At 56.4% G+C, this 24,586-nt stretch overlaps 1 protein-coding gene across 1 annotated transcript; it reads right to left on the reverse strand.

Annotated features, from left to right (window-relative positions):
* Positions 1-1,970: 1,970 nt before the first annotated feature.
* Positions 1,971-24,369, reverse strand: NPTXR (neuronal pentraxin receptor). Its single transcript, XM_078076643.1, has 5 exons — positions 23,682-24,369; positions 11,101-11,329; positions 8,784-9,031; positions 6,504-6,683; positions 1,971-6,162 (listed from the first exon to the last, which is right to left on the reverse strand). Exons 1-5 carry the CDS (start codon positions 24,279-24,281, stop codon positions 5,938-5,940), a joined length of 1,482 nt encoding a protein of 493 aa, XP_077932769.1. The 5' UTR covers positions 24,282-24,369; the 3' UTR covers positions 1,971-5,937.
* Positions 24,370-24,586: the final 217 nt, after the last annotated feature.

Genomic DNA, 24,586 nt, shown 5'->3' on the forward strand with positions numbered 1-24,586 from the left:
AGGCCCACACAGGTGCTTCATGCCTACGTGACTGACCCTGTGACAAGCCCAGGACACCAAGGCTCAGGTACGCTTCCCTGGATGACGATTTTCTGCACAGGTGTCACACATCCCTGCTGGGAGAATGAAGCATTGTCCATGACTCCCCCCACCCCAGAAGGGACACCTGGAATCTCGCTCCTGGTCTCTCCTGGACTCTGCCCTGTGTGCCTTTTTCCTCTGTGTCTGTTCGCCGTAACAAACCGTGACCATGAGAAGAACTTTTCGGAGTCCTGTGAGTCCTTCCAGTGACTCATCAAACCTGAGGGTGGTCTTGGGGACCCTGCCACACCTGCTTTTTCAAGAAGTCTTGCAGTGATAGGAGCAGAGAAAGAGTGAGGCCTTGAGGCGTGTATTGGCTTGGGGTGGGGGGATTTGGTGTGAGGAGATACAAGGGCATCATCGCAAGCCTGTTGGAATGATAAAGTTGACAAGGAGAAGTTGGTGACTCGGGAGAGATGTTCTTGGGGAGGTGGGGGGATGGGGTCCAGTACACAAGGTCCTCTGGTAGGAGCAGGGACGGTTTGCGCTGAGTGGCTGGAGGGCAGCTGGAGAATGTGCAGGTTTGTAGACAAACTTGGTGAGGCGATGATCGTTTTGTTTCCTCAATGGACTGTGGGGTAAGGTCACCCTTGAGGGTGTGGGAAGGGGGGTGGAGAGGCTCTAGGAGGTCTGAAGAGGGAGAGGGTCTGATTTTTAGCTATTTGGAGAGCAAGCCCTCATACAAGGCAAGTGCTAAGATTGTAGGGCAGGCAGAAATGCCCCTTGGAGATCTCTGGCCATGAATTTGAAATGAGAGTCAACACACATCAGAGCCTTGTGCTCTTCTGCATCAGGGTTCAGCTGGGCAGGTGCTGACATGAAGCGGGTGGATGGTAGGGATTAAACCAGGGTTGGACATTGCCAGCTGATGGGACAGAGGGAGAGGGTGTTTGTAAGTAAATCAGTGCGAGAGAGGATAAACAAAGTGAATTGCCTGCAGCTTAATTTTGCTCTGTGTTAAGTAATCAAAGGCAATATTTTAAAACAAATCTGGGTTCATTTTGGAGAAGGAAGAAAGCACACGAAGTTTTCGGATAACTCAGTAGACTTCAGATATGGTTTTCTTGTTTCAAGTGCTGCTTCCAGCTAGCTATACCCCCTGATCTTCATGGGGTGAGTTCACTTAGGTGGGAAGTTTGGGAAGCTTTGGAAAATTCTGGAAGGCCTGTCCTACAGGTGTGACCCCCTGACCCGCGGGCCCCCTGGCCTTTTCATAGGGGCTGTCTGTGAAAGTTGGACACGGTCCAACTACGAGCAGTAACAGTATTGATGGGATGGCAGAGGATGTGCCCCTAAGATGGTGTGGACAGGGAGGACCGGGGACCAGATCAAGACCTCCCGGGGGTGGGGCAGGTGCTGCAGGGGTGGGTGGGGGTAGCAGACCCTGACACTGTCAAAGAGTCCAGCCTAGAGGCCAAACAAGTCAGAGGGGTCCAGGTTGACTGTGGAGCAGGGACAGGTTGAAATACAACAGTGTCCCTCCCTCTCTCCTACCCCATCGCCTCTAGGGCCCAAGGGAGGCGACACTCTGGGGGTCCAGGCAAGTGACTCAGGCAGACTGGGTCTCAGGGAACAAGTCAAGGACCTGGTTCCCAGAACTGGGGCACGAGGTGGGGATGGGGTGTTGGGAATGAGGCCAAAACCCAGTTATCAGAACTGGGACACTTTCCATGTGGGACTTGTGTTCTTTACATCCTTCCTGCATAAATCCTGGGGAATGGGGTATGTCTGCGCCTGGGAGCTGGCAGAACAATCAGCTGAGAGGCCAAAGTGGTGAGGCTACGGGGCACCAAGCGGCGCCTCCTGTCTTTTTCTGCTGCCCTGCCCTAGGTAGCCGTCCCCTTCCTGCCCCGCACCCCCCAGGCTAACTTCACCCTTGCAAGAAGAGCCTCAGAGTAAACATTGTTTATTTTGAACATTCAAATTTAAAAAAACAAAAAAGTAACAAAACCCAGGACATATCTCATACACATACACACACACGTTGCATCTCATGTCACTTTATGTACAAAATTAGGCGGGGGGGGGGCGGGTGCACTAATTTCACAGTGTCAGACAGCTGGACGTGCTCACTCACTGCTCAGCCTGGGCCCACGAGAGCCCCTTCCCCACCCAGCAGGGGTGAGGTGGGGTTTGGGGTGGCAGGCAGCTGGGACAGAGGGGAAAAGAATGATCGCATCTTTGGGAGGGGACCCTTTCTCCAGTCTGCTCCGGGCAAGGTGCTGGGAAATGGAGAGGAGCCAGGGACCCAGTTCTTGGTGGCGGGTAGGGACCACTGCGTTGTGGAGAGTCAGAAAGCTGAGATCAGGTCTCCAGGTGTCCTGGCTGGGTGGCCCCAAGGGCCACTCACCCTCCTGGGGCCCCGGCATCCTCCTCTATAAAATGAGACTTCAGGAGGGCCTCCTGAAGAAACCTTCCTGCCCAAAGCTGTGGTCCTAGGTCATGCACGATTGTGGCAAGGTGATCTGTCCCCTTGGGATGTTGACTGGGGATACAGAATGCCACAAAGGGGGGCAAAATCTGGCAGATAAGAGCTGTGAAGCACCTGGAGCAGGGCTTGACCCAAAGCAGAAGTTTGAGAAAGATCCTCTCCCCCATTCCCTGCCTGGGACTCTTGGGAGACCGTCCAGCTTCCTCTTACCTTTGAGTTCTGGAAACGAGAGCCAGTTGAAGGGCTGAGGTGGCGGGCACACTGCAGAGACCCCTCCCATGGCCTCACCCAAGGTGACCCTGGCCCTGGGGCCAGCCCATCCCGGGCCTTTTCCTCCATCACCAACCCTGTGAGGGTAGTGAATGGGGTCAGGCACATCTCTTTAGGGAAAAACCCATCGGGAGCAATGATGCTCAAGTCCCACTCCACAGAGAGTAGGGCTGCCAGTCCCTTTGGTCCTGGCTGTAACCTGCCTTGGTTTGAAGTCTGGACTCCAGCAACTGCCAATTGATGGACACTGGGCAGGTTACTTAACCTCTCTGTGCCCCAGTTCCCTCCCTTGTATCATGGGGCTAAGAACAGTCCCAGCTTACGACTGTGTTGTGAGGATAAATGAGATGTGAGGTGCTCAGCACAGTGCCTGACATTTAAAAAAGATGGAACAAACAGGCTCCATCATCACCGTTAGCCAGAGCAGCTCAGGGACACAAGCGAGCGCCATTTCCAGCTCCTCTTTCCCCGTCTTCTTGGCTGTGCCCAGGAGCAGCTAGACGACCAGAGCTGGCATCCAAACAGCAGGCATTCGGCAAAGGTGAAGAGCGATCAGTGGATGAAGGAGGGGTGGGGACTTTCGGGCTTTCACCTTCCTGGAATGGAAATGGGCACCCAGGCCACTCACCAATGGCCCAGACTCACAGCCTGCACCTCAACGCCTCTAATTTGTTCCTATGCGCTCTGGAGGGCTGACCAGGGTGACTCAGCATGGGACCAAGGTCAGATGTCTCATCTTTGTCACCATGACAAAGCATAAAGGACTTGGGATGATGCCTCTGGGTAGGCTAAGTTCTGTCAGTTCCCTCCTAGACCCTTTCTTTCCCCAAGGCCTCCACAAAAGCTGCTTCCTTAAAACCAGTAACAGAAACCCAATAAAGCCCAGTGTCCCGGGAATCTGGGTCCTGAATCTGCTGTCACCCCAGCAACAGCATATGTCATTAAGAGACGCTTGACCCAGCACTTAGGCTGATGTCATCGGCTGTTACCAGGGCAACCTTGGTCTCAGCAGTTCTGGCTGAAGCACGCCATCGCTGCTTCTTCTAGGGGGAGTTGGGCCCGTGGTGCTGAACGGTCTATTTGTGCTCTTGAACTGGCAACAAGGGAGGGAACTGGGGGCTGAGGCAACAAGTCTTGGAGAAGCCTCCATGGCAATGGGCCCCACAGCCTGCAGCTCTTGCATCTTGCCTCAGGTTAAGTGGTGGTGGGGAGCAGAGACAGGGAACAGAAAGCGGGGCAAAAGGCACCGGTTCCCGCTTGAGTCAGGCAGCCTGCAGCTGCCCAGACACCTGGTAGGTGACTGGCAGAGGGAACGCCTGCCTTCCATTCCTGCCAGAGTGCCTGGGGATCACCCCTCTCCTCCCCCTACTTCCTGTGGTGGGGGGGGGTCTCGATGCCAAGATGTTTGTGTGTTTCATGAAGGAAGATGTTCATGTTGGAAAACATTCTGACCTCTTTAAAATGTCTGTCCTCTAAGGTGAGGGCTGGACTCAAAGACACTCATGGGCAGGCAGTATGGTGTAGGGGGGAAGAGCACTGAAGAGGGTGTCAGAAGCCCTGGGTTCTAGTCTTGGTTCTGCCACATTGTGCTGTGTGGTCCTGTGTAAGTCACTTGACCTCTCGGAGCTCTTCCCCATCTACACAAGCAAGAAGTCAGACTGGGTATTTTCATTCTTTTACATTATAGCTTTTACATTCTTCCACTATCTTGGGGGAGCTGGTGAGGACTCAGGGTGGGGAGCTGGAAGCCTTCAGCCCTCTCAGATGGGCAAGGGTGCCAGGCTGGGGGGGGGGGCGTGATCCAGAAAAGCTGGTTTTTACAATCTGTGTATGAGGTTGGTCTGCCTTGCCCCTTGCCCTTGCCCCTGACTCTCTGGAGGCAGCTGCTGACCCTGACCCATGCCCAGCCAGATCCCATCTGCTGCCTACTCTCAGGATCTGCCCCTGGTTCCTAGGCAGCGTCAGGCTTGCCCCACCCGACCCACTTGGAATCACAGACCACCTCACGTTTGATCTGGAGAAATGACCAAAGCAAGGGCCTCAGCTCACGAATGAGGAAGGCCAAGCCAGAGAAGAAGGCCACACGGCAGGTGAGCAGCCGGGCTGGCTAGGAACCATGGGCTCCTTCTCATCCAGTGCTCTGTACACCACTCTGTGCTTCTCCCCTCTTTGCCCACTCGGTTTCTCCCTTCTTTCCCCAGAGGCTTCGGGGCCATGCAGAGGGATTAGGTAATGTGGCTATGCCATAACCTGGGTCCCCTGGGCACATGCCTCTGTCACAAGCTGCTCCCAGCCCAGGCTGAAGTGGCCCAGGCCCTGTCCTGGGCACGGAGGAGGAGAGGTGACCTGCCAGTTAGCACACATGTGGGTGGGCAGAAGGGGTGACTATGGCCTTTTGGCCTCCCAGGGTCTTTGTCCCTCAGGCTGGAGCCAGGAAGGAGATGTCCTGGGAATTGAGGTGGGGGTGGGCCAGGCATGGAACCAACATTCAAACCACTGCACACAAAGAAACGAGGAAAGAGGAGGAAGAGAGAGGGTGCAGGAGGCTCCATCAAGATCCCCTTGCCCTTCACTGGCAACGGGTGGAAAGATGGAGGAGGGGTGAGTCTGAGTCTCCTATGTCTCTGTCATCCCTTTCTCAGCTGAGGGGACAGCTCTAGAGCTTGTTGTGGCCCTGAAGGGGAAGGGGCCAGGCCTGGTGCATGGGGAACAGGGGGGCAGACAGCCACGCCTGCCCCTGAGATAGTGGGCCCTTCCTCCATACATGACCCCATGGGACATGCTGTTGAGATCAGTGGCATCAGACGTGGTGGATGGGCCAGGGTGGGTGGGGGTAAGAGACTGCTCCAGTGTGATGCCGAGAGGGTGGACAGTGCTGTGGGCACTGCTATCACCCCCCACCAGGCCCTGGACTCACCCCAGGCTTGACCTGTTGGCTTGAGCTGCTTGTCCCCATCCAAGTGGGGTTAGGGGACAGCCACTGCAGGGCAGGGCATTCTGGAGGTGTGGGTATAGGTGGGGGAAACAGGAGGCATGGCCAGGAGCAGGGCAGGAGGGAAGGCCAGTGTGTGGGTAGGCTGAGGAGGGAACGTGTGCCCCCACCGTAAGGTCCCCAAAATGGCAGGCAAGGGAGGGACCCTGGATGAGGTGGCCCCTCATGCTTTGGCCCTCCCCTTGCAGACATCAAAGGTGGTCTTTTTTGCACCCCCGAAGGCCTCCACCAGCTTGTCTTCCCAGGGGAGGACGTTGCCCAGCAGCGGCCCGGTACAGTTGGCAATGCCCAGGACTTGGGCAGGTGTCAGGGCGTGGTCCCACAGGTTAAACTGGGCGATGTCACCCACGAAGGCCTGGGTGGCATCAAACCGACCGCCCAGGGTGTCCTGGGCCAAGAGAGCAGCAGAGAAAGGAGAGAGAGAGACATGGAGTGAGCCATCGGAAAAGACAGGCAGACAGACTCAATCAGGCCCCAGGTCCTGCTGAAGCCCCGCCCCTTAAAGTTCTAGCCCCGCCCCAAGCTTCCCCCTCTGTCCCCAAGTTTCCAGCCCCTTGGGCTGGTCACGGCTCAGTCTGAGTCTCAGTTTGCCCATCTGCAGAATGGCTGGGTCAGACTGATCACTGCTGTGCTTCCAGGGTCCCTTTACCTAACCCCTCCCTCCCAGGGGCCCTGGGTGAGTGTGATACCTACTCAGGCTTCAAGCCCCCATACCACCCTGAGCCTTACCTGCTCTTGGCCCAGGATAAGGATCCCATGAGGCTTGATGGGGTGCCAGGCGGCCAGGTTCTCGCCGGAGCCCTGCAGCTCCCCGTCCTGGTAGGCAGACCACAGGCCATCCCTTGTGGTCCAGGCAATGCAGATGTGGTGCCAGCCATTGTCCTTCAGGCTCAGAGGCAGCTGGGCCACCTGGACATAGGTCCCGCAACCCCAGGTCAGAGGTGCCACAAGCCCCAAGGCTGGACCAGCGCGGTGGGGCCCAGAAGACCCATGTCCTTTCCAGGGACTGAGCCAAGGTTTACCCTCCCCTTCCTCTCAACCCCATGTCTTTCTGAGCACTTTTTCCTCTTTCCCCACAACTTAACCAGGCAGCTTCTCTCAGATCACAAGGGACTATTCAGAATTGGTTTTCGAGTGTTTCCAGGTTCCTTATTCACCCCCTCACAGGCCTGTAAGGTCGTGTGGGGCGGGAGCCACATTTCACAGCCTCTGAACACCTCACACAGCGCCTGGCACACGGTTGGGCTCAAGGAGTACAAGCAGCCTTGGACTCAGAGGCTGGGCACTGGCGTCCAGCCCTGGCTCTGCCAACCAACCTCCTGTGGGACCTTGGGGAGGCTGCTCTTTCCTCCCTGGGCCTCAGTTCCTCATGCAAAGGATGCTAATGGTCAGGCAAAGGATGGCAAATACATAGCCACCTCTGCCTCGTCTACCCAAGGTGGACATGGCTAATCAATCGTGAACCCAGGCTCAGCCCCGGGATCTTTCCTAAAACAGTGCTCTGGGAAGCTGCTGGTGATTGATTAGCGTTGGCCTGTGAGATGAAATGTACTTGCTGCCTGTGGATTTGGGACTCCCGAAGGGCTCATTCATCTCCAGAGTTCTGTGAGATCACACTTTAACACAACATTCTCTGAGGCCCACTTAGTGCCAGGCTTGTTCTGGACACTGGGGATGCGGATCTGGTCCTAGCTATAAATGAGCTGAGTCTGCAGGGGAGGGAAGTACTTCAGGGACAATATTATAAGGCAAAATAACAGGGGCCATTTGGGAGGTCCAGAGGAAGAGGCAGGTGTGGGACAGCAGACATGGTATTCAAACACCTCTGGAAGGACAGTGGATCTGACTGTTCCACTGCAAGTCAAAGCAAGGTGGGGGCACAGCAGGAGCAAAGGCTAAGAGGCTGGAATAAAAGGGGAACTGAGTAACCTGTGAGGCTGACGTTTAAAAAGACGCTAGAGTTCCTGGAATAGGGCCGTGCTGTGCCCTGTCCAGGGTGCTGAATCCTTTCTGCTGAGAGCGGAGTGCTGAGCTTGGGCAGGGCCAAGGATGGCAGCCAGGGGGTGTGTGAAGGGGACATGGCAGCAGGATCTAGATGTACTCCAGCTACCCCAGCCTTCTTAGGACCTACTGGGCTACAAGAGAAACTCACTGTCCCCAAGGCCCATCTCCTTCCTCCTCCTCCTCCTCCAGGACACCCATGAAAGACACCTCCTGCTGAGCTTGCTTCTGATGGGTGACAGTCACTTCCTAGCAGCTCTAAGTGGCTGTGGGCTGGTCATAGGTGGGTGTGATACGGGGTGACTGCATCTCCGGGGGGGAGGTCTCAAAAGACCACCATGCCTGCAAATCCCAACGCAATATGGCAGGTAGAGGAGGATACTGGGGAGAATGAGGATGATAAAACACTCCTCTTCTCCTGCTCAATCACATGCCACTCCCACACCACTCCCCCATATCCTTGTCCGGATGTCACCAATGACAAGGTGAGTGGGGGCGGGCGGCCCAGGCATGGGGAAGATGGGTGGCCCAAGGGCAGAACAAGGGCACCAGTCTACTCTCCAGGTGAGGGGAGGGGCAGAGGGGCTGGCCGCAGGGGAGGAGGTGGGGCGAGGAGTCCACCAGCGCTCCCTCCCTAGGTAGGTCCCTGGGCCTCATTTGCTTCTCCTCTTCTCCAGGAGAGTGAGCAGGGCCCTGGGACAAACCCTTCCAGCCCTGCTCCCGCAGCTGGGTCACTGGGGAAGCCCCCCGGGCCTCCTCTGTAAATGGAAACGCCATCACTGACAGCCTCTCTTGGATACAAGCCCCTCTTCAGCCAGCCCCAGGTCTGGCTTGTCTTTGTATCCCCAGAACCCAGCCTGGCACCCAGTAGGCATTTCCTGTGTCCTGAAGCTGCCAAGCAGGGGAATGGAAAGGGCCCACATGCTTGGGACCCAGCCCAGTGCAGGTGTTCCTGGAAGGGTAACCCTGTCCCCCACTTTCTTCCCACTCCGCCCAGCCCCCACTCACCTTGTCATTGATCAGCAGTTCCATGGGGTCGTGGCCCGCCTCCAGCAGCACAATCTCATTGGCCTGCCCGGGCACCGAGTAGGAGAAGGGCGTGCCCTGGCCACTGCCCCCCGACCTGGAGCGCAGCCACATGCAGACGGTGAAGGCGTAGAGCTCAGGCAGTGCCTTCCGCACACGGGCGTACATGTAGTTGTTGCGGATGGGGATGCTGATCTTGAAGGCATCTGGGGGGCTGTAGGCTGAGGACCCTGAGGGGAGTGGGCAAGGTGGACATGGTGGGGGTCAGTGGGCACTGATGGAGGGGCAGGGCAGACTCTAGGATGAAGGCTCCTATTCCCTGGGCATCTGCCATGTGCCAGGTGCCTTCATGGACCTCTCTACCCTGCCTCTGTGTTGATGGGTGTGGTTAAAGCACAAGGGCTCTGGACCTGAGACGTCCTGAGTTCAAATCCTGCCTCCACACTTTCCAGCCACGTGACATCCCACAAGTTCAATGTCACCTCTCCAGCCCGGGTTTGCTCAGTTAAATGACATAAATAAGATTTCCTCCCTCCCAGGCTTGTGTGAGGGCCGAGCGGGACAAACTACATAAAGGGCCTGGCCTATAATAAATGCTCAACAAACCTGAGCTGTGGCAATGATCATTTTTCTGAGTTCTTTGCCTATTTATTTAATAACCACTACACAGAACCTTCTACCTGGCAGGCACTGTTCTAAAGACTTTCACATCATTCTTGTGACAACCCCATGAGGTAGCCACTATTATAATCCTCATTTCACAGATGAGGAAGCCTTGGTGCAGAGATTAAGTCATATTCTCAAGGCCACAAAGCTGGTCAGCGGCAGAGCTGCCATCCGAACAAGATCATCTTGGGACTCCTTGGTGTCCAGGGTGCCTTCCTGTGCAGAGTTTCAGGGATTCTATGTCTTGAGTATCAGAGGGCTTTCTGCAGGGGTAGACTAGAGAGTCACCTCTCCCAAGGCCAGGGGGAACACCTACCACACCCACCTCTAGGGTAGGAGGCCCCCTTCTCTAGCTGCTTGTTGAGGGCTGGGGTTAGGGGGTTAGGGCTGGGGTTAGGGGGTTGGGGCTGGAAATGGTGGACCTGGGTTCCCAGGTCTGGTTGGGGCTTGGGGTGAAGGCTGATGTGCTGATGCAACATGGTAAGAGAGGAAGGGACTCAGTGCCCCTTGAAACCCCTTTCATAGATGAGGAAGTTGAGTCCCAAGAAGGGACACAACTTGCTCACAGGCACACAGACATCCAGCCTAGCTGTCTGCCTCCTCTCTGCTCTGCAGCTTCTGGAGGGGTGTGTCCCCCAATCCCTTAGAATATGCAGTACAGGGGGCCAGTGGCAGGACCGAGGAGGGGTGAGTTTGCCTTTCTTATCTCTGTGCTCCAGCCAGGATGTGAGCCCTGAAACCCACCGGGCCGTGCCTTGCCTCCTGCCTTGCCCCTGCTCTGGCCCCTCCACTCCAAAACTGACTGGCTCTCTCCCTCTGCCTTCAACGACTAGGCTGAGGCTCGCCTCCTTCAGGAAGCCTCTTGGATTTCCTTCTCCTGAACTCACGTCCCACATCTAAGCCAGTCGCTGATTATTGCTCATGATTTCCCCATAACTTGTCTGTAAGCCTCTTAAGGGTGGTCCTCACAAGGTTTCAAAGATGAAAGGTCCCTGAGAGCTCAGGAGTCCTAGATCCCCACATTTCAGATGAGAAAAATGAGGCCTGGGGAAAGGAAGCAAAATTCCAAAGTGAGCCAGTGACAGCTGTGGAGCCGGGAGCCAGGGCTCCTGATGCTCAGACCTGAGCGCTGTCCATGACAGCACGTTTCTCTGACTCCTGGCACTGCAAGGCCCAGTTGCTAAGCAAGGAGCAAAATTCTGATTCATAGATTTTGTGGGGTTGTTAAATGCATGGACTTTGGAAAAGTCCAAACCTCAGACCTGGTTTGAGGTCCAGATCCACTACTCACTGGCTGTGTGACGCTGGGCCTCAGTCGCTTGACCTCTCTGAGCCTCAGTGTCCTCATCTGTGAAATGGGACTAACAGTACCAGCCCCATGTGGTTTGTGAAGATTAAACCAGCTGACATGTCAAGTCCTTAGCCCACTCCCAGAACGTAAGGCCCAGAAAATGTTAACTGTTAAGAAAAATAATGATATTCCCCAATTATTCTCTCCCTCTTGGGTTTTGCAGCCCCCTCTCCACTGTCCCATCTAGCTTTAGCCTCTGGAGAGCGCAAAAATATTTTCGAGTGAATCTGCCTCCTTGAAGACCCATCTGGGAAAGTGCCCTCTGCTGGGCCCTGGACCCACCATGTTCCAGTCCAGCCACGCGGTCCTGCAGCGCATCCAGCTCCTTCTCCACCTGCTGCCGCTGCCGCTGGCTGTTGTGACTGAGAGCCACTCGCTCCTTCTCCAGGGCCAGTACCTTGGCCAGCAGCTGCCCCTCTAGTTCGTCCATCTTGGTGTTCAGGGCAGTGGGCACCGCGGGTGCAGGGGCTGGGGCCGCTGAGAAGTTCACACGGGCTGGGAGCTCCTGCTGCTTACAGGGCAGAAGAAGGGGCATGTGAGGTCACTTGGAGGGTGGAAGGAAAGAGACACAGGGCTCAGAGATGCCCACCACCCCGTCGGGTGACCCCAGGTGAGCCTCAGCTTCCCCAAAGGCAAATGGGGATGGCGATATCAAATTCAGGCAACACATGTTCAACGAAAGAGCAGGCTCTTTCCACTGCCGATGTCTGATGGTAAGCTGAAAGCAGGCTGGGTCTACCCTCAAGAACATCTCAGCCTATGGTGGGGTGGAGGTGGGGTGCTGGCAGTGGAGAGCTCTAGAAGCTCCCCTGGGTGGTTCTCACATCGCAGTCAGGGTTGAGAGCCACGGCTGAGTCCTTCATAACTGAAAGCTGTATGCTGACAGGTTCTTGAAGGGGTGGATTGCCTTAGTCTTCACTCATTCGCTCGCCAGGCTTCTCAAAATGGTGCAAGGCTCTGTGTGGGCACTGGGCAGATGCAGAGGCACAAACCAGGGGCTTCTGGAATAGGGCTGCAATGGTGCCTTAGTCAGAAAACCCAGGGCTCAAATCCAGCTCCAGAATCAATCTGCTGTGTGACCCTGGGCAAATGCCTCCACTTCTCTGAACCCGTTTCCTCACATGCAACAGGGTACAACTGTACCTATTTAGAAGGGGGGTTGGGGGATGGCTAAGTAGTAAATGCCAATGAACAGAGCCTGGTTATTGCAATTACTGCCCAGGGCAGAGTGATCCAAGCTGGTCTCTGACACCCTCATCCTGCCCAGGATTTTTTAGAGCGTCCCTTTTGCTGCCTTATGACCCCAGCGGGCAGAAGAATTGGAGCAGGGTCCCAGGGAGGGGGGCTCTCCTCCCCCTCTCCTGCTGGAAGAAGCCCTTCTGGGGTGGAAGAAGGCAGGCGAGGCCACAAGTCCAGACTCTGGGAGGGGGTAGTCTCTGGCAGACATTAATAATTCATTGAGCTTCTAGGAGCCAAATTAGACCTTCCCTATCTCCTTGGCTTCCTCCACACTCCCCAAGGGCCCAAGCAGCTCCTGCTCAGTCAGCCCTGGGCCTTGCCTGCAGCCTTAGCCCCAGGCCTGAGCTCACTGAATTCTTACAATACCTTCACCGAGCAAGGAATAATCAGGGAGCACCTACTATGGGTTGGGCCCTGCACCCAGGGCTGAAGATACTGCCGAGGGCAAAACAGAAAACCAAGAGCACGGCCTAACATTTCCTGAGTGCCCTGTGCCTTGCAGGATGGTCCCTCGGCTTGGAGCGAGTACAGGATACCCCTCCCGAGCCTCATTGGCCCAGCCCTGGCCCTGTGGTCATTTGCTGGGTGAGACTGGGCAGATTCCTTCGCCTCGAGGTGCGTGTCTTCTAGCTGTGTGATGAGCAGATAAATGGATGTCCTGCCTCAAAGTGCTGGAGGGTGGGGCGGGGAGGCCAGCGCCTGAGAGAAGCTGCCATGACCTCATGCTGGGGAGTTGGAGGGACTGACACTCCCTCTTGGGAGTGGGAGCAGGGGGGCTAACTTCTTTGGTGTCATTTTTCCTCATCTACAAAATGAGGGCTTGGAATGCCCAGCTTGCAGACCTGTGGTCAGGATTAAATGGTGGTGTGCAGGACAAGAGCCCGGACAAAAGCTGGACCACAGCGGGCCACTTTTTTTTTTTTTTTTTTAACATTTATTTATTTATTTCGAGAGAGAGAGAGAGAGAGAGGGCATGAGCAGGAGGGGCAGAGGGAGAGGGAGAGAGAATCTCAAGCAGACTCCCCGCTGAGCATGGAGCCTGATGCAGGGCTCGATCTCATGACCCTGAGATCACGACCTGAGCTAAAGCCAAGAGTTGGATGTTTCATCAACTGAGCCACCCAGACGCCCCCACAGCGGGCCACCTTTATCCCCCACCACATCCCACCTAAGAGGGCACAGCCACCCATCCATGCAACCGCCTGCTTGGCCCCCCAGGCTGGGGTGCAGGCCAAGTGTGGTGGGTGGGGCATGGACTAATGAGCAGCTCTGGACAGCTGGCCCCACCCCTGTTACACTAACCTCCGATACCCTATCGGAGGGCTCCTTCTAACTCCCTGGGTGCCTATGAATCCTAACTCTGGCTAAACACAAAGCCTCAGTTTCCTCTTCTGTGAAACAGGGACAACAGGTCCTGCTCTGTCCATCCCCAGGACAGATGTAAGGATGGAAGAGTTGAAGTAACAGGCCCTCCTGGACAATAAAAGCAGAATGCAAACTGTGAGCCTTGAACCCATCAGCCAACGAAGAGCTGGCTACCTCCAGAATCTTCCCTTGGCCACGAAAGTCCATGGAGTACCCACTGCACTTAAAGTGGCTGAACGTTCAGTAAATCTTGGGCTGAGGCAATTAGCTCATAGAATGCATCCTGTCTCAGTGCCAGCAGGGCCACGGCTGGGTCTCCTGGGCTCCGGCACCCTTTATCCTCCGTTTCCCTCTTTGCACGGGGCCAAGCTTGACAGGAGGGCCACACGTCTGAATGAGACAGGGTGCCAGGCCCGTCCTTGGCCCTGCACATGTATTTACTCACCAATCCTCACAGCCGCTCATTTTGCTTGGTACTCTTAGTGCTCCCATTTCACAGATGGGGGAACTGAGGCAGAAGCCCTTTTGAATTTCCTACAGCAATGGGGCTGGGCAAAGCTGACACCTCTGGAGCTCTCGAGCAAAGCGTCCTCCTCCCTCAGAGGAGGAACAGGACGTCTAGTGCTATTTACACAGACGCCGTGGTGAGGAGAAGCCATGCACGCTGAGCGAGGCGGGCGTGCAAGCTGTTCTTTTGTCGGAGCCACCAGCTCTGTTGCCGGCAGGAGGGCCAGGGAGGAGGTGGGCTCTGCAGATCGTGTGTGGCCCCCTCCCCACCCCAGTGTCTGAATCAGAAGAACATGACTCCCCCCCCCACTTTCCCATCTGCTGCGGGCGCAGGCTGTGCGGCGTGGGCTCCTGGCTGATGCCAACCGGGCCCCTAGCCCAAGATGGGGGGAGGGGTGATGATGCCATCACCCCCACTCAGGTCCCGACGAGGCAGGGAGAGGGGGGCTCCGAACCCACAGACTCTTGTGCTGGGAGTCTGGGTGGGGTTCGGCGTGAGTATACGGGCCCTGAGCCAGAGCCCGGGGTCCTAGCCCGGCTCAGCGCGAACGTGCTGGGCTCATTAGCCCTCAGTAACAAGAATACGACAGCGGCTCCTGTCCTCATCGTCGCGTACCACATGCCAGGTCCTGCACCGGGGAAGTCTGTGCGCACATTTCACAACCCCTCTCGACGATCGGGGGAGGTGAGGGGGCCCACTTTACAGATGAGGGAACTGAGGCGGTGAGCTGAAGTTTCAGGAACCCCAGCCCAGGCCCTTCGGGTTCTAGAAGCTGTTCGCCTTCTTCCGTCCTTCCCTCACAGTGTGGGTCTCATTCTGCCAAGTGGGCAGAGTGCTGGCTGCCCTGCCTGCCTGGGGGGCCAGTGGAAGAGGTTCCGGTGGCCATGAAGAGGCTGGGAGGGTGCGGTGGGCTGTCACACTGCAGTGGGGGGGGGGCGGCCTCACTGAGGGACCCGGAGAGCAGGGACCTGCCTAGGGAGGGTGGCTCAGAGGCTGGGAGGATGTGGGGAGGACCCAACCACCTCGTCCCCAGGTGGGGTCTGCTCCTTTCCTTCGGGGAGCAGAGGGAGGGTGCCGGACCTCAGCACCCAGCTCACCCCCCGCCCCCGGGACAGCACAGGGCCCAACTCTGGGGGTGGTGAGCAGGGTGGAGGAAGAGAGGCTTCATGGCGGCACTGTGGGTGCGGTCTCCTCACCTCCCCATCTGACCACCCCCAAGTCCAGTGGGAATTTGCTGGGCTCACATCTGGGTTCCACCCGCCTAGTGACCTCGTGTACAGCTGCGGTGCCTCAGTTTCCCCAGAGAAAAGGGTGCAGCAATATCTCATCACACTGTAGTGAGAAGTGAGTTATATACTGTCCTGAGGGTGGAGCAGGCCCGGGAGGCGCTTGGTGTCCGTTCTTATTGCCACTACTTATAGCTCTTGAAGGAGCCCATCCTTCTTCAACTCCAACCATAAACCTTTTTGTTTAATCATTATATGGAGAGAAAAAGCAGATTACAGAAGAACAGTTGGATACCATTTGTATAAAGTTGCAAAGATTCAAAACTAGATCATGTATTTGTAAAAAGCAGGAAGAAACACACGGGGAGAGATGAATACAAATTCGGGGCAGTGGTGACCCTCTCTTGAGGGCTGGTGGAGCTGGGAGGCTCTGAAGGGCACGAGCTGATTGCAAACGTTCTGGGTCTTGAGTCTGGGTCCCCACCCGGATGGCATTCTTCATACCTTTGTGTATGTCTGAGATACTCCGCAATGACTTTCTTTAAAAAAACAGGGAATGGGCGCCTGGGTGGCTCAGTTGGTTAAGCGACTGCCTTCGGCTCAGGTCATGATCCTGGAGTCCCTGGATCGAGTCCCGCATCGGGCTCCCTGCTCGGCAGGGAGTCTGCTTTGCCCTCTGACGCTATCCCCTCTCATGTGTTCTCTCTCATTCTCTCTCTCTCAAATAAATAAATAAAATCTTAAAAAAAAAAAAATAAAAATAAAAAAATAAAAAAATAAAAAAACAGGGAAAAATCTAAAAGCAGAGTTTCTGAGGGTAGAATCTAAACCTGAATCTTAATGGTAGCCTCACTTGGGTCCTCTGGGCCTCCCTAGTCCAGGCCCCGGTCACCTGGGCCCCTACACTGGCCCTTCTCCACCGGGCAGCCAGGGGCAGCTGCCTAACTGCTAAACCAACCGCCTTGCTTAAAATCCTTCAATAGCTCCCCTCCCCCACCCATAAAATCCCAGCCCCTCTGATCTCAGCCGTCACTACCCACCCCTGCAAGCTACACTTCTTTTCCACCTAAAGTCCCCAACTGCCCCCGGCTCCCTTCTCCCAGGGCCTCCGTACATGCTGTTCCTTCTGCTAAGAACACACTTCCTGCTCCAGCCTCACCTCCCCTGGCCAATGCCGGCTCCCCCTCCAGATGGCAGCTTTCCCGACCCCTGATCTAAGATGCTCCGAAGGGAGAGGAGAGAGGGCTTCTTCCCTCGGTCCCTCCCTCCCTCATTCATCCTCGCGTCCGCGTCCACACAGGCTGCGACAACTCGATGTCGCGAGTTCAGGCACGACTCTCACATCAGACAGGTCCGCGTCATTTCCAGGGTCCCGACTTCCTAGGTCTGTGCACGCATTTCACAACCCCTCTCGACAATCTGGGGAAGTGAGGAGGCCCACCTTACAGATGAGGGAACTGAGGCGGCGAGCTGAAGTTTCAGGAGCCCCAGCAAGCTGCTCAACTCCTGGGACCGTTGGTTTCCTCAACTGTAAAATGGGGATAATAATGGTCTCTACGTTTTGGAATATAATTAATGACCAAACGAAGGAATGTGTGTGAGGGCTGGCATACGCTGATAAATAGGTATAACCAGGAGTAGCATTCGCGTCTACTGAGGGGCGGGAGGGCACAGGGAGTGGTAACCGTGCGGGCGGCGGAGGCCAGCCTGATCCTTGGTCCTGGGCCCGCAAGGCCGATTTGGAACTGTAACCAAAAGTTTGTCTAAATGGGTGTCCGTGCAGCTGGGGTGCCAGGTCAGGGCGCTCCGTGTGTGGCGAGGCAAGGAGAAGGCTCTCTGAGCATCTGTCCATCCTCCCTCTTGGGCTCAGAGGCCCCAGAGTAAGTGACAGGATACCCCAAGCCCCGGGCCCCCTTGCCTCTCCCTTCAAGTATTCCCCATCCAGCTGCCGCACTGAGGCGGCCACAGAATTCCCTCTAAGGTCCTGCTTGCCCACATACTTCCGGGCCCTAGCCAAAAATCTGCAGCAAAGACTGCCCTCTACCCCTCTACCCCACAGCCCATTTTTATAGAAAATCCTGGCTGTGAGCTTAGCTCAGCTTCTGCTGTACTGTGTGACCTCGGGCAAGTTACTCAGCCTCTCTGAGCCTCAGCTTCCCCTGGAGTCAAATGAGGGGTATGTGGGGGGCACAGAAGTGCTTCCACTTTGGGTTGGTTGTCTCAGTCCCTGTCCCCAGAGTTCTATGGGGACCATGGGCCCTAGACTGTCCTTGGGAAACCCCACCACATTTTCACTTGGTGAGGAGCACCAACCCCTGACCTCTTTCCACCTCCCACAGGCAAGGACTTCACAAAATGGCCAATGAACATAAGAAAAGGTGCTCCAAAGCATGAGTCATCAGAGACATACAAATTAAAACCACAGTGAGTTCACTACACGCCCACCAGAACGGGGAGGGTTTTAAAAATAACCGTACCAAGGCTGGCAAGCTTCACACACAGGTGGGCATGCCGACGCTTACTGCCACTTTGGAAAAGTGTTTGGCATCACCTCCTAACGCTAAATAAATGTCTCTCCCGGGACCCAGACACCCACTCCTGGGGATGCAGCCAGGAGAAATGAGGGCTTATCGCCACCAAAAGATGTCACAAGAATGTTCGCGGCAGCCTTATTTGTAATAACGCCAAGCCAGAAACAACACAAATGTCCATCCATAGAGGAAGGGTAAGTAAACTTAGGCATATCCATATGTTGAAACACTACACAGTGTGGAAAAATAACCCATCCCCGATACATGCCCCGCGATCAAATGTCAGACAAACAAAACAAACACAGACACGACAGGGTGCGGCTGTCTGAGAACGGTCGTGTGAAGTTCAAACCCAGACCACATCTGTGGTGACAGAAGCTGGGAGAGTGGTGCCTCTGGGGAAGAAGGGACTTTAGGGGTCACAAAGGAGCCTTTGGGGGGGCACTGGGAATGTCCTCTTCTTGATCTGGGTGGTGCTCTCATGCATGTATCCATACGCGAATTTTCACTGAACTGTACACTTAAGATTTATGTGTTTTATACGCAAGATATATGAGCTCTTACATATCTGGAATGTAAGATATACCTCAAAAAAAGAAAATCCCCCAGGTAAGGCCCTGACTTCTCCCAAGCAGGCTTGGAAGGGCAGGACGGGCCTCTCTTGGGGGAAGGACTGCCAGAGATGAGAGGCCCAGTGCCCAGGATGACAGGACAAGAGGGACCCTCCCGGGGTCCTGCCCCTCCCCTTCCCCACCTGTCAGACAGGTAAGTGGGGGTTAAGGGCTTCCCAGTATGTGCGCCCCCCCCCCCCCCGGAGATGGGGCGAGGCCAGCCACAGCGTCTGCAGGTGGCTGGTGGGCACTGAGGTTCCACATCCTCAACGGGCAGAACCTCTCTCATTGCACCCTGCCAGCCCCCTCCACAGCCAAAGAGGCAGGGTGAGGGGAACCAGCCCCCACCAAGCAGAAGCTGCCAGAATGCGCAGCAATGGAGGAGAAAAGCAAAAGCAACCAACAGACTTTAGAAAAGGCACCAGGAGCTTCTCTACGCCACTGTGTTTATCTGTAGATTTCCCTCAGAAACTGGAGGTGTGGGAGTGGGTGGCTGGGGGCCCGGCTGGGGCCACGCACACATGTAACCCCGCCCCCCCCCCCACAATTCCTAAGCAGGACGCATCTGCCCAAGAACTCCCAATTTAGAGCCCAAAGGGCCAGGACCAAATCCAGCCCCTTCTTGCACCCATTTTACAGATAAGAAAACAGAAAAAAAACTGAGGGAGGTGAAGAGCTTAAAATCACAAGAACTCCACTTTATGCCACCAGCCAGCCTATTTCAGAGAATATTTAGAACTGGAAGGTGTTTAGAGAACATCTGGCTCACCATATCATTTTATGGAGTGGAAACCGAAGCCAGGGGTGGGGGTGGGGTGGTGTGCCTGGCCCTGGTTCCTCTAGAGTCTCTGGTCCTCCATGTCCTTATCCGGAAGATGCAGACGCATACAGCCCACTTCCCAGGGCTGAAGACCGATAAGCTAATAAATACTATTTGTTATCTATTACCAGCAAAGCTCCCACGTGAGCCTTCTGATGATCCTGCCAGCCAGCAGGACAAGCCTTTGAGGACTGGCCCTCATCATTCTTGCTCCGGGTGCGCAGAGGCAGAAATGGCCCAGGACCACATCCAGCACCAGGCACTGCCCTCATCTGTCTTTCTCACTCTCCTGAAGGTAGGTGAGGTCTGACCTTTCCAGGTGGCTCTAGAGAAAATAATGGAGCACAAGGAAGGACTCTGGAGCCAGACACACCGACAGGGTCAAATCCAGGCCCCATTGCTGTGTGACCTTGGGCCAATGTCTTAACCCCTTTGAATGTTGGGTCTTTTTCATCTGTAAAAGGGGAATAAAATCGTTACCTCCCTCATGGAGATTTTATGAGGATTAAATGAGAGAACGCGCAGTGCTCGGTGAGTGTGAGCTATAATTGTTATCAAGCCCAGGGTCCCCTGTGACCATCATCAGAGTGTTCCTTACCCCTGTCTTCCCACTCCAAGATGGGGGTAGGCAACCAGCTTGCCAGGCCGGGTTAGGGATGTGGTTTCAGTCAAAGAACTTCTGATTAAATCAATCTTAAAGTTTCATTTTACACATTATTAAATTAATGCAAAAATGGAACACTGGAACATGCATATACGGCTGGTTGCCATATAAATGGTTCAACCCTTTTGGAAAGTGGTTCTTGGCCACAGCCATAAAAGATCAATATCCTCTGACCCAGTAATACCACTCCTGGGACTCCAGCCTAAAGAAATAATTCAAGAGACTTAAAAAGAAAAAAAGAAAAAAAAACCCAAACAACTATCTGCATGAAATTGATCCTGCAATGAGCATCTAGAAGAAAAATAATTAGGAACAACCTACATCTCCAGTAACAAGAGACGATCGGAGGATTGATGGATGATAGAGTCAGAGATGGATTCCAGTGTATTATGGCCATCATTAAAATGGTAATTACCAGCAACCAGTAACTCTGGAACAATGTCTACCTCTGGAGAAAGGACCGAGAGGGGCCAAAAACAAAACAAAACAAAACAAAACGGATACAATGGTGGGATTAAATGCGATTTCTCCTCCCCAAAACACCTTTTGACTTTTTTCAATTAACAGCAACAACAATAACAAAAATGAAAACACAGGAAGGAAGACAATTTCTCCTAAGCCCACAAGTGTGGCTCTCACTTGAGGCCTCAGGGAGAGGCCTGGGCCAGTGTGAACTTCCCTCCCCTTTGGTGGAAGGCCGATGGGGTGAGGGAGGAGGTAATGCAGAGATGTGCCAAGTGGAGACAGGCAGGGATGTGCCCAGGGTTATGGGAGCAGGATTGGGGCTAGGAAAAAGACAGTGTGTGATTAGGGAGGGCCTCTGGGAGGTGGCGTCCTCAGAGCAGACTCCTAGATGAGAAGTATGGATACTCTGGGGGTAATCTGGGCAGAGGCAAGAAGGAACTGGGAGTTGGGCCAGCTCTGAAAAGACAGCCTGGGAGCAGGCTGGGGAGTCTGCACCACAAGGAAGCCCCATGATGGGTTTAAGGAATATCCCTGGGGCTGCCTGGAGGAAGACGGGTGGAGGGGTGTGTCTGGTGGGTTGAGGAGGCTGCTGCAAGCATCCAGAGAGATGAGGTCGACTGGAAGGAGGGTAGGGGAGGAGCTTCTCAGAACACACATGAAAAGCAGGTTGGCGGAGGACCTGAGTTCAGGTTGGGGCACCATGAGGGCAGGGGGCTGGTGCGATGTCCAGAGGGATGTGCTCAGGAAGCAGTTGGATCTGTCGGTCTGGAGCTCGGGAGAGAAACCTGGGCTGGACTAAGTTGGTTGGGGCATCACAGTAGAATATGTGTTGGAAGCTGCAGGGTATGGCTGAGTTCACCGAGGGAAAGTGAAAGGAGAGCCAGGCGGGCGCAACCATTAAAGGAGGAGGACCCCAAAAGGGGACACAGAAGCAGAGGGGGAGAAGGAGCAGGTAAGAGGTGTCTAGAAGCCAAGGGCATGGAGGTCTGTAGGAGGGAGGGAGGGATGGGGTCAGATGTTGGAGAGGCATTCAGCAAGATAAGGACTGAATTATTCCTGTTCAGTTGATCAACTCCGGTGACGTCCCCAGAGCACGTTCAGTGTGCCATAAAGGGACAGAGGGAGGGACGAGGAAACAGACCTTGGGAATCCGGGGGCTTCCTTTTGAGGATATTGGATGAAAAGAGAGGGGAGGAAGTAGGTAGTGGCTATAGGACGCACGCAGTCCCGCGGAGATCAGTAGTCTGACCGCCCGACTGGACTGTCAGGGTCCAGACCCCAGCTGCTGCGAGGCTCAGAAGGCAGACCTGGTGGGCAAGCAGAGCCCCGCCCTTCTCCCTCCTGGTCCACTGCGCTCAGAAAGCAGGAGGGCTATGTGCAGGGAAGCCAGGGCTCTCCCAACCCGGGAGGCCGATCTGGTGCCAAATGCCAGCCGCCAGGATCCCCGCCCCGTCCCCCAACCTCAGCAGGCTACCTGGAGGGGAGCCCACCCTGCCGAATGCACAGGTGCTGGGGAACAGGTCCAGGGCAAGCCCAGCTCTGCCAACCGCAGACGTGGGAGGAACTACAGGTGCCATCTGGGTGTGGAGGCAGGGGCTAGGGCAGGCAAGAGGAAGTCTACTGAAAACCACAACTTTTTTTTTTTTTTTACGTTAATAAACTCTTTTTCCTAAAAGAGGGGGGTTTGTTCCCATTTTTATTTCTGGCTACTTAAAAAATTAGCAGTATTGGGCGCCTGGGTGGCTCAGTTGGTTAAGCGACTGCCTTCGGCTCAGGTCATGATCCTGGAGTCCCTGGATCGAGTCCCGCATCAGGCTCCCTGCTCGGCAGGGAGCCTGCTTCTCCCTCTGACCCTCCCCCCTCTCATGTGTTCTCTCTCATTCTCTCTCTCTCAAATAAATAAATAAAATCTTTAAAAAAAAAAAAAAATTAGCAGTATTATAGCTTAACGACAAAAATAGCAACCACTCACACTGACGGAGCACATCGCTGCCGGACGCTGTTCTGGGCCATTCGCAAAGACTAACTCACTCAGTCTTCCCAACAGCCCAACGAGGTAGGTGTTGTTATTGTCCCCATTTCACAGGTGAGGAAACTGAGGCTCCCCTGCACTGTTGAATTTCAGCGTTCCCCTGATTATCTTCCTGCTCTTGGCTCTCTCATCCTAGAAATGCCCCAGAGCCGAAGTAGGAAAAGGGGATGCTGCTGGCCTGGCAGACAAGCCTCCTGGGCGTTCCTCCTGCAGCTGCCACTCACCTAGGAGGGCCCTGAGCCCCCGGTTTCTCACAGATAAGGTGAGAAGGTCGGCTGTGATGATGGCCTGGCTGCACTCTGACCCCGGGGCGGGGGGGGGGGGGGTGCTGACACCAGCACAGACTTTCTGGAAGGCTGCTGGGCCATGGCCATGGCCAACCTTCCCCACAGGCCTTGTCTCTGCTGTCAGGCCAGAGGTTGATCTGAGGGAGCCATGAGGAGGGGGAGTCCCTACATTTCCTTTCCTCCAGGCTCTCCTCCCTCTGCCTTTGCCAGCTCTGCTAGGTTGGGGGAAAATATGAAAATATGAAAGGGGGCTTTGGCCTCTCTCTCTCCCCCACCTCTTTCCACAGACTCAGTTTTGTTGCTAACCCCCTTCCCTGCCATCTGGAAATCATGGATGGCTACGGGTGGTCAGTGTCTTGCAGACATCCGTCCTTCCAAGTCTGCCCAGCTCCCCCAGGGAGGTAGGGGTCTGGCAACCTCAAAGGAGAAATTGGCCAGGGACCACACCACAGCCAATAGCAGACTCCCCCTCTTAGACCCCCTGTGTTTGACCTGAGCCAGGGACGTCCGAAGAAGGTGTCCACCCGCGGGAGGCCCTATTCTCCAGTCAGTCCCCACCCAGAGCTGCTGGCTTCCACGTACTGGGGGCTGGGCCAGCACCATCTAAGCTGCTGCCCTGGGGTCCGTGGTCTGAGGTCGAGTGGGAGACATGGAGATGGGCAGCGCTGAGGGGCACCCGGATTTGGCTTATGGGACATTCTGTTCCCTGCTCTTCAGCAGGACAGCAGATTCCCGAGTCCCTTGGACAGCGCCTCCTTTCTCCCTCCCGACCTTAGGAAGCGAGTGGGACTGGTGCTGCTTTGGGGGTGTCTGGAAGAAACGAATGAAACGGACATTTAACGAGGTCCTAGTACGTGCCAACCATTTTCACATACCTACATTTTGGGAAATCCTCACTACGCGTGGACACTGGGACGCCCGTTTCACAGATGCGGAAACTGGGGCTTGTCACAGAGGCGCCTGGAGGGGACGGCGAGGGCAACGAGCCTTTCCCGCGCGCCCCCCGGGCCAGCGTCTCGGTGGCGGCAGGCCCCGGCCTCCCCTTTCCTCCCGGGGCCCCCCGCCGGCCGCCCCCCCACACCCCCGGCCCGCGCCCGACGGCGCGCGGCGCTCACCTCGATGCGGTCCAGGCGGTCCCGGAGGGCGCGCACGGCGTCCTCCAGCTCCAGGATGAGCGCCGGCGAGTCCCAGGGCCCGTCGGCCATGGCGTCGCGGCGGGGCCCGGCGTCCTGGAGGCCGCGCGGCAGGCCGCTCTCGCAGCGGCCCAGCTTGCCGGTGAGCTCGCGGATGGTGTCCTGGTCGGCGCGGATGCGCGCCTCCTGCTGCAGCGCCGTCTGGCGCAGCTGCTCGGCCGTGCTCTGCAGCAGCAGCAGCTCCTCGCGCTCGCCGCCCGCCGCGTCGCCCTGCTCGGCCCCCGACGGGCAGGCGGCCGCCAGCGGCGTGCAGAGGAAGCGGCTGAAGAGGGGCGCGGGCGGCAGCGGGTGCGCGCTGGCCGCCGGCGCCCCGGGCAGCGCGGGGGGCCCGGCCGAGCCGCCAGCGCCGTGCAGCGCGCTCAGACTGCGCTGCGGGCCCGGGGACGCGGCGGCGGCGGCGGCGGCCGAGGCGGCCGAGGCGGCCGAGGCGTTATCGGCGCCGCCGGGCAGCGCCCGCGCCGGGCTGGCCGCCAGGGGCACGCTGGCGATGATGCAGATGACGGCACCGAGGAACGCCAGCATGCCCGCGGCCAGCAGCACGGCCAGGAACTTCAGCGTGAGGCGGGCGGCGGGGGCGCCCGAGGCCCCCCGGCAGGCGCGGCGGCGGGGTCGGGGCGCGGGGCCCGGGCGCGCGGGGCCGAGCGGGGCCGAGCGGGGCCGAGCGGGAGCGGGAGCCGGAGCCGGAGCTGTTGCCGCCGCCGCTGCTGCCGCCGCTCTGAGCCCGGGCGGCGCGAGGAGGAGAAGTTGGCGGGCGGCGGGGAGGGGGAGCGGGCGCGGCGGCCCCGCCCCGCCCGCTCCCCCCGGGGCCGGCCCTGGCCCAGCCCCGC

The sequence above is a fragment of the Halichoerus grypus genome, chromosome 6 (genome assembly GCF_964656455.1).
Source record: "Halichoerus grypus chromosome 6, mHalGry1.hap1.1, whole genome shotgun sequence".
NCBI lineage: Eukaryota > Metazoa > Chordata > Mammalia > Carnivora > Phocidae > Halichoerus > Halichoerus grypus.